The 10,334-nt window shown below is 35.5% G+C and overlaps 1 protein-coding gene across 3 annotated transcripts; it reads left to right on the top strand.

Moving 5' to 3' along the window:
- The first annotated feature begins 5,067 nt into the window (after window positions 1-5,067).
- Window positions 5,068-7,970, top strand: LOC113349289 (purine permease 3-like). Of its 3 annotated transcripts, none has more exons than XM_026593234.1 (3): window positions 5,068-5,940; window positions 6,709-7,124; window positions 7,489-7,970. In XM_026593234.1, the coding sequence occupies exons 1-2, from the start codon at window positions 5,110-5,112 to the stop codon at window positions 7,117-7,119; spliced, it is 1,242 nt and encodes a 413-aa protein (XP_026449019.1). In that variant the 5' UTR covers window positions 5,068-5,109; the 3' UTR covers window positions 7,120-7,124; window positions 7,489-7,970. The 3 variants fall into 3 exon arrangements, with proteins under 3 accessions (XP_026449019.1, XP_026449020.1, XP_026449018.1); XM_026593235.1 differs by lacking the exon at window positions 7,489-7,970 and having other exon boundaries at window positions 5,068-5,167; window positions 5,795-5,940; window positions 6,709-7,305; XM_026593233.1 differs by lacking the exon at window positions 7,489-7,970 and having other exon boundaries at window positions 6,709-7,305.
- Window positions 7,971-10,334: the final 2,364 nt, after the last annotated feature.

Here is a 10,334-nt window from a genome sequence, read left to right on the forward strand (position 1 = left end):
GAAATATACTGTTTATATAGCCAATTTGGATATTTCACCCAGGAAAATTAAAACAAAAAAATATGTGTTACCTAAAATACCCCCGAACTTTTTAAACTCTTCTTTTCAAAGAGAATTTCTTTCTCTTTTCATAACTCCTCGTCCCTGAGCTCCTGAGAATTCCTCACCTACAGAATTCGATCGAAAATTCAGAGCTCGTGTATTCTTTTTTTCATATCTGGTTGATCAATCATGGTGATTAACGATTCTTGAATCGAAGATTAGATTACTCCACTTTCAAGTCATCTAATATCATCAACAACCAGTAACACAAATCAGTAAGTTTCAAGTTTCAATTAATCCAATTTTGATTTCGTTTTTGTCTAATTCTTTGTAATGCATATCTGGATATGTCGATTTTGAAGTTTCTTTATCAATTATTATGGGATTTTTGACTATCTTTTGGTTTTAGTTGTTGATTTTGATTATCTAGGGTTCTACTAATAACCAATTATCTTTTGGTTTTAGTTGGTGCATGTAAACGTGATTATTTATTTCCAATCGATTGATTGTTTAAACCTGCTGAAACAATATACACAGATTCAAACCAAATTGATTAAAGTGATAACAGAAAATGGGCTAGATGATGGATGAAACTAGATGTTAACTGAGATATGAAACTAAATGATAGATGAACTGAGAGATAACCAAATTTCGGTGTTTTGATGTGAACTGAGAGATGGCTATATGATGGATGAACTGAGTGATAACCAAATTTCATTGTTTTGATATGAACTGAGAGATTGCTATATCATGGATGAACTGATTGATAACCAAATTTCATTTTTTTGATGTGAACTGAGAGATGAAACAAGATGATGGATGAACTTAGGTCTGCAATTTGTTTTCTAAAATATTAATCTATTTGGAACTCAATTTCATCCATCATCTGGTTTCATCTAAAACTGGACTTTTAGAGATGCTTTTTTACTTTTAGTGTCTTTTTCAACTAGTCATTCAGATGTGGTTACTGAAAAAGATATGCGTATACATTTAAATACATAGTGGTATATACAAAAAAAAAAAATGGTAAATAGTAGTATGTCAAAGTGAAAGCTAGGCCTTACATTGTATGGATTCATCCTACACTTCAGTTATAGAGTTGTTGCAGAACATGGTGATAAGGTAGTCTGTCTTCCATTTAGAGGAGCTTCAGTTATACATTCAGATTCATAAGATTTGTTTTATATATTTATTGTAGATGCATCATCATTTTCTTTGTGTGGTTATCCGGGGGACGGATGCATGTCCATACCATGTTAATGTGAAGTCAACAGTTGATGAGTTGAAGTCGCATGTTTTTTCTTATTGGAATAACATTTCACCGAGACTCAATTCAGTTTGTATTTGACTATGAGGGAAGAAGCAATGTTGTTGACAGTGATGTGAAGCTCAGGTCTTTCTTTGCATTGTGTATTGGTAAGGAGTTGTCTTTCTTGGAGATTCGTTTATTTGAATGTGTTCCTCTTCGTGCTCCTGATTTTGTTCGTGAACCTACTATGAGCGTGTTTTGTTTAGCACCAGACCCTAGCAGAGATCAGTTGGTTCATCTTCCGAGCAGCAGTACAATGAGCGAGTTTCGTTTAGCACCAGACCCTAGCAGAGATCAGTTGGTTCATATTCCGATCAGCAGTACCTGCTTAAGAACATCTCCAGCCTTCATTATATGCATCTTTTTACCATGATATCTTTATTAGTTTATTCTTTTCTGTAGCCTCTTGTTGCACATTTAAGATTCATTTACCTGGAACTATATTTTCGCAACTAGTATTTACCTTGGATTGTTTCTTTTGTTCATAAAAATATATCTTATGGTATTATTTTTTCAAGTATTTCTCTTCAGTTTTATAGTATATATATTATAGTCTTATATTGATTTAGTTTAATTGTACATTTCCTTCAGTTTTCACTGTAAATTATGAATGTTTGCGAAGATTCAAATTTAAATGTACAGGATGTAACCAGTTTCATCCTGCCTATTCTGGAATGAGATTTTTGGCCAGGATGTAACTGGTTTCATCCTTCACATTCTAACAGAAATACTATTTTTTCTAACCTGCACACTCTGAAAACAGTTTTTATACAGGCTTGGATGTAACCAGTTTCATCCAAGCCTGGTTACATTCTGACAAAAAATTGCAGTTTTATACAGGCTAGGATGTAACCAGTTTCATCCAAGCCTGGTTACATTATGACAAAAAAATATTTTTTCAACCTGCAAATTTAATCATTTATGGCTAACATATTCAAACACAACTATCATGAAATTTAAGTATAGGCATTTTTCAGTAAAAAAGTTCATATTTAATTAAGACGAATCCACGGATCACAAATTTATGCGAAGACATAGTCCAACAAAAAAAAAGTACTTCCGTATGAACTACATTAATAAATTTTTTCTAAACAACCTAAACACATCAAACTTTCCAGCAGCTGTTCTCATCAGTTAGGATTTCATATGCGAGATTTATTCGTCTTGTGCCCATCTCCTCTCCAAGAGTATCTTTGCCTTCAAAGGAGTAACCGTTTGTCATTGCCCATTCAATGAAGTAAATAACATACATCAACGAATCAGGACTGCAAGACAAATGAATATGTAATGTCAGTTTACAGATCTAGAAAAAAAATGTAATGTCGGTTCAAATTTCATTTCAGTTTGTATGTTATAATTTCAGTTCAAAGAGTTAACGACCTATTTTCGCACTGTTGTGGACAATCTGATTTCACGACGACGTCAACGTTATCCGCATTGTTGCTACATTCGGCCTTGCCCACTTATCCTTGTTTGATCGCCTCAATAAAGTTCCAAAATTTAGTCTTCCTTAACACAACCTCTTGTCTTTTAGTAAATACCAGTGATTCCAGCACTTCAACTGTCAGTTTCATGTTTGATCGGAACGTCTTCTTTCCTTCCTTTTTCTCTGGATTGTCTTCATCCATTTCGGCACCCACATCATCCACATTCCCTGTGCTAGACTCACCACTCACGCTCACATCATGCTTTTTCTTGGATTTTCTTTCAGCACCGACACTCTTCTTACTCTCCTTGCTACTGCTTCCTGCAGCAATTTGGATGAAACCAGTTAAGTCATATTTTAAATCTGTGGATGAAACTGAATTACATCCCATCTTTAATGCTAGATGAAAATCATTTTCTGCAGGTATCAGATGAAACCCAGTTACATCCTATATATAATAGTTAGATGAAACCAAGTTTCTGCAGGTATCAGATGAAACCCACTTACATCCTATATATTATACATGTTAACATGGTCTGAAGAAGGCAAAGAAAAGGAGTTTACGCTGTTATTAGTCCCATAATCACACCAAATTAAGACCACCAAAATATGCAAACCATCAAACACTTCCTAACACCAAATTAAGACCAATGATTAGTTCAGTTTCATCGTGTTTACCCCAGTTACATCCTAACTTAAACTGAGATGTTTAGTTTAGTTTTTCCAAAATGAATCAACTTATATTGTCTACATCCTAACTATACAGATTTAATCCATCATCTGGAATTAGTCTACATCCTAAATACACCATTACAGTATGATGTTACCATAATCATTAAATTTAATACCACCAACAGATCAGTTACATCCTAACTTAAAGTTTAATGAAAACCAGTTTCAAACACCTGCTGAGCATCACTTCGTAACCAAATGCAAACCCAATTTCATGCAATCCATCCAAAACATAACCAGATTCAATCCATAACATAGATTTTCATACAACAACCAAATTAAATCATGATATAATTTATTACCAAAATTCACAACATACAATACTATCATGTTAATAGTCTTATATTCAATATAGGATGTATCTTCAAACCTGAACTAAACTGGTTTCATCCAGTTTTAATCTGCTGAAAAAATATACACTGCAGATTAACACTGGATGAAACCAGTTCCATCCTGGTTAAACCTGCTGAAACAATTTGGATAACCAGATGACCCAATTTCACTTCAACCAATTTCACAGTGGAAATACTTAAATAACCAGATGCAAACCAGTTTCATAGCCAAAAGATACTAATTGAAATGAAAATAAAACAAGCAATTCAACACATTAATCTACTGAAATGAAAATAATAACAACCAATTCAACAATTTAATCATGCAATTCTGAAATTAAGAACAAAACAGAGTTAGGGTTTGAAAACTTACGAGTTCTAGGAGACATTCTGTGGATCGATTGAAACCCTAACTCTTCCAATACACTGAAATGCTTGAAACCTTAATTCTCAGAAACCCCTCTTGTAGTGTTGATGGTGTTTAACAGACGGTGGATGAAACCAATTTCTGGTAGAGTTGATGGTGCTGAACCGGTTGATGAAACTGATTTCTGTTAGTGATGATTTGTTAGTAGACGGTGGAGGAAATCGATTTGGTATTTTCTGGTGACGATGAAGATGAACGTCGGTGGTTTGAAAACTCACAGATTTTTGTGTTTGGAAACTCACAGAGTTTTTTGAGAAGATGAAGATGAGAGTTGGTTGTTCTGGTTTTTATTAAAGAGTGTGATGGTTTTGATGAAGAGAAGGAGAACGTGTTGGACGAACGTTTACAAAAGGGTAGTAAGGTCTCTCCACATTAAAAGATTCTTCTGGTCATTTGACCCAGGCCTAATTCCTACCTGTCCATATGGCCCAGAAAATGTTTCCTTTTGGCTATATAGCCCATTTTCTGATTAATAAACTACAAAGACGTCGTTCAAGTGGAAAGTTTTACATAGGCCTACTCATGTTCAAGAGCTGAGCCAAAAATTCAACCAACATCTCGACGAAAGATGCAATCAAGCAATAAAAAAGGGCTTTGAAGCTTAACCAAACAACATGCACGACATAATGTATTGAGTACACTGATCTACGGCTTGATTAATAAACTACAAAGACGTCTTTCACGTGGAAGTTACTTTTCATATATAGCCCTACTCTTGCTGCATGTATTGGCATGGGATAATATATATATATACATACACACAATAAATCACAGACTTATAAGAGAACAGAACCAGAAGTACATCCACGCATATCAAAGAGAGAATATCTTCTTCCATTCCATGGATATAGAAGCAGTCTCCACTAACGAGGGAGCAGCAACAAATTATAACCATGGAGGTAATCATCAAAGCAACCTAATAGTACCAAATAATCATGAAGATGATCTTCAAAGTACAGCCAACCCCATTACTCAAAACAGAGTAATAAAATGGAAACTCCTCATAGTATTCTGTTTCTTTTCTGCTTTTGGTTACCTAGGAGGACCCCTGTTACAGAGACTATACTACACTCACGGCGGAGGCCGTAAATGGCTTTCCAGTATGTTACAAACCGCTGGGTTTCCGGTGTTAGTAGCTCCACTTTCTTATATCTACATAAAGAAAGTAAATGGACCATCGTATGATTCCTCATGGGTTTTCATGATGGAACCAAAATTGTTCATATATAGTGCAACCATGGGAGTTGTGCTAGGATTGGATAACTATATGTACTCAGCTGGTCTCTTTTATCTTCCTGTCTCAACTTCATCACTATTGTTTTCTACTCAGCTTGCTTTTACGGCAGTATTTGCTTTCATAATTGTGAGACAGAAATTCACTTTTTATTCATTCAATTCAGTAGTTCTAATGACTCTTGGAGCTGTTGTTTTGGCATTGAATACCAGTAGTGACAAATCTCCTGGTACTACTCAGCAACAATATTACCTTGGATTCTTTTTAACTCTTGCCGGTGCTGCTTTAGCAGGGCTTTGCATGCCTTTGATTGAGCTTGCTTATGGGAAAAGTAGTAAACCCATCACATATTCTGTTGTGATGCAGTTTCAGTTTGTTTTGAGCTTATTTTCTACTCTTGTTTGCATGATTGGGATGGCCATCAATAACGATTTCAAGGTACCTCTCTCTTTGTTTGCTAATTTGGTTTAAGTAGTCTCTTTTTAATTTGTGTCGTTTGAGGAAATCAGAGTTTTTTTTAACGTAGATGATAAACATTAACCATTAACAACCGATTAATTGCATCATATACTAGAGAGTGCTCATTTGTTGTTTATAAACCCATTTCTTGTTGTTTATAAACTCGCTGATTCAGTTGGCCGAACCGGCAAGAGTAGCTAGATCTAGTCGAGTGTTTTGGGCTATTGGGACGGGAAAATTATTTGGTCTCGCAGTACTGACAGGGCTAAGAGGCTGCCATCACTCTTTTTGAATTTATGTCTCCATGTGCTAAATAATTGAAAATATTGTCCCTTTTCTTCAGGAGATAGCTAGGGAAATCATACTCATACCTGTCAATAGTGGGTTCAATAAAACAGTATATATGATCCATGGGGAAGTCATACTCATAATAACAGCTACTCAAACTCACCTAATCTCGAGACATTTGTTTTTGGATATGCTTATAATAAATATAGTCCACACATTTATTAACCTTTATTTAAAATGAAAAACCAAACATGTTCTAATTTTCTACTAACAATTGAACTTAAATCTCCTTTTTACACAAAATCAAAATAAACCCTAATTTTTTGTTAATCATACTTAAGAGAAGCCTTTGCATATTGGTAGGAATGTTATTTTTTTCTAGCTCTTTGGCCTCCAGGAAGCTATAATCAATTCCCCAAAATGGATATTTTTTCAAATTTTGTTTTCTTGTTATTGCAGGTTATTCCAAGAGAAGGAAGAAATTTTGGGTTAGGCGAAACGAAATATTATTTCCTAATAGTTGCAACTGCAATTGTTTATCAATTATTCACCATAGGGTTTATGGGAATCATCTACTGCACATCATCTCTTTTCGCTGGAATTTTCACTACATGTTTACTCCCATTCAGTCAAGTTGCTGCAACAATTGCCTTCCACGAAAAATTTACTGGTCAAAAAGGAATGTCACTTGCATTATGTTTGTGGGGTTTCGTTTCTTACTTTATAGGGGAATACAAGAAAACAAAGAAACCACACCCCATTGCTTATGATAATAAGGCCGAGGAATTAAAAGAGAAGTTAGATCAGCTTACCGATAGTAATACCATGGAAGGAAGCCATAAATCGGAATCTAGATTCGTACACCCCTGAATTGGGTAATTCATTTCAAAAACCACTATGTTTTAGTTTACGTTTGAACATAGTGTTTTTAAAACCAACCATTCAACGAAAATATGGCTTCAGGGGTGCAGTGAACACAATATTTACATAGCATTTTACGTAAAGATAAGTATACCTTGTTATATTTCAGGTTAATATGAATAAGTGTTTCATGCATTTTCTGAATTACTGACTGAGGCCTACCTAACAGAACATTTTCAGATTCTCGAGGACTTGAAACTCCGAGATCTATCGAGCCTAAGTTTGTTGTGCAGAAAGTCGTGTTTTTGGTTGGAGAACAAACTTTGTGAACAGGATTATGGGAACTTTAATCGTCTTTGTTTGTATTTTCGCTTGTAGGTACCTACGATGTAGTTGGAAAAGACAACCAGTTGACAAAGAATAAGACCCAAAACTTGAAAACACCATAGAAGAATCCATGATAAATGTACAAACGAACAATGTGTTCGGATGATAGGATTACCAAGAGTTTCAAATTAAAGTCTAGAATGGAAGTCACATGTCTTTCACATATATTACCTCCTCCACAATCAGCGTCATCTCGTCTCCTCTAGGCAAGTTCAATAGAAATGGTTTGGTGTGAAGGTTCGGCACTCTTTGCACTAGACAGCAACGCTTATTTCCTATCTCGCGTGAATTACAAAAAACCCAAAAAAGATTGAATCCGGGGATTGGTTAGTATTGATATACGATTATATGAAATAAAGATCAGCATTCGTCAACGAAATGTTCCTCTTGGGATAAGAGGATTAAGTTCAGCTGCAGCTTCTCTGTTCTTGAACGACTTTTAGCTGCTGACGCTGGTGATGGTAAATTGGAAAAAGAACTTAAACCAAATCACTAGATGAAGAAAATGAAGCCCTTGGTTCACAAAATATTGTCCAAGTGTTCTATGCCAATGGCAAGAGCACTAACTGAAGTTATACATGTGCTTGTCGATTGACTAAAAAAGAAGGACGTGGATCGCAAGCAAGTTCTCATCGAACATAGTATCGAAATTCTAAATAACAAGAAACCAGTTAGGTACGACGTGTATGTTGATAAACCAGTCCATGGATATGAAGGATCAATTATGGACCAATAAAATCTAGCCATTGATTGCTATTTTGTGGTCCATCAGATTTTAGAAAGCCTTATCAAATCGTGTGGTGGAGGGAAGGCGGATCAATTTAATCCATTTTTTTTTTTGAAGGAAACACATATTAACTTGTATTAATCCTCAAAGAAATTTAGACGTTGCATAATACAATAGGGTGGATCGTCATGCGACCACCATCTGTTTTAAAAATTAGAAAATGCAAATTGAACTAAGTCATGAGCAATTGAGTTTGCGTCTCTAGGAACAGCTGTAAACATAATTTCGCTGAAATCCTTAACACGATCTTGAATAGAGAGAATAGTGGAACGTATACTCCATGGAATATCATTCTTATTCCCTGTAATAGCTTTAGAAATGTCTTCTGCATCCCCTTCAATTATTATTCTAGAGCCTTGAATTCTCCTCGCCAGTTGAGATCCTAGATCGTAAGCTTTTGCCTCTACAACCATAGAAGAGAAAGAGTCGAAGCAGAAATCTGCACTCCCAAGGTGCCTGCCAGACGAATCTGTTGCCACTGCTGCTGCTGCACCTTTGCCATCTGAATATGCTGCATCCACATTTATCTTTATGTGATGAGTAGGTGGAGGCTTCCATTGAATTTTTATTTGATGTTGAATGTGTACTGAAGAGTAATAGTTAAGAGCGTGGTGCAGATCAAAATTCTTAAAATCTTGTAGAGATTTATGAACACAAAGTTGTACAGACGGCTGAATGTTGTTGAAAACTTTGTTACTTCGAATTTTCCAATTATAACACAAGAAGCATGAACCAATATTGAGCATGATTCCTTGATCAGGTTGGTTTATCCAAGATCGGATAATATCCATCGGAGTAGTATCAACCGAGTTTTGTATATCCAACGGACTTGCTTGAAAAACATCCATTGCGAAGGGACAAGAGAACAACAGATGATAAACAGATTCCTCACTAGAGTTACAAAGGGGGCAAGAGTTATGAATCTGAGTATTAAATCTTGATAAATTCCCATAAACTGCCAAGCCATTATGAAGAACCTTCCACATGAAAGTGTGAATTTTTGGTTGAGTTTTCATCATCTTCCAAAAAAAATTCCATGGAAAAGAGGAGACCGTTGAAGTTGAAGCCACATTATCTGCAAGCAGTTTATAGACAGATTTTGCTGTAAAGATTCCTGACTTGGTTTTCAACCAAACTAATTTTTCTTGAACTGTTTCGTCTTAAGGGATGTATATGGCGGATATAACTTCTACCTGATCTTCCGGAAACAGCTGTAACAGTAAGTTAATATTCCAACTTCTATGACCCTGTATGAACAAATCAGAAACAACTTCAACCTTCACGCTAGACTGATTTAATCTTGTTGGTCTAAAACCCGGAATATTTGGTATCCATGGATCTTTCCATACATGGATAGAATCCCTAGAGCCAATAAACCAGCAGCAATTATTTATAAAAATCTCTCTTACCGAAAGCATGTCTTTCCAAACTTTGAATCTCCCGGTTTTGGATCACAATCCCAGAACGAAACAGATTGAGATATTTAGTTTTGTATAAATACACCCAAGCCGCATCTGTAGTTGTTAAAAATCTCCAAACCAGTTTAGAAACTAGGGAAATTTTAACTTGTTCCATGTTTCTCAGACCTAAACATCCATCTTCCTTTGCTTCAGCCATTTTGTCCCAATTAACAAAGTGGCATTTTCTTGTATGAGTATCATGACCCCACCAGAACGCTCGTTGGATCTGTGAAATATGATTTGTTACTCCTTTCGGCAATTTTCCGGTACCCATTGAGTAGATTGGAATCGCAGAAAGAACGTTCTTGGACAAGACTGTTCTGCCGGCTGAATTGATGAAGAAAGATCTATAGCCTGCTAGTTTGTTGTCGAACTTTGAGATTAGTGGTTTATGAGTATCAATGTTATAATCTGACTTCAAAGGATACGATCCTAGATATTTTTCGTTAACGCCCATTTCTCTTACTCCAAATCTCTGAATAGTTCTATTTTTGTGAAAAGAAGAACAACCAGAATTAAAATGTATCGAAGATTTGGAAAAGTTGATTGTTTGACCTTAGAATGATGAATTAATATCCAGAACTTGTTTC

This window comes from Papaver somniferum, chromosome 2 (genome assembly GCF_003573695.1).
Source record: "Papaver somniferum cultivar HN1 chromosome 2, ASM357369v1, whole genome shotgun sequence".
In the NCBI taxonomy this organism is placed as follows: Eukaryota; Viridiplantae; Streptophyta; class Magnoliopsida; order Ranunculales; family Papaveraceae; genus Papaver; species Papaver somniferum.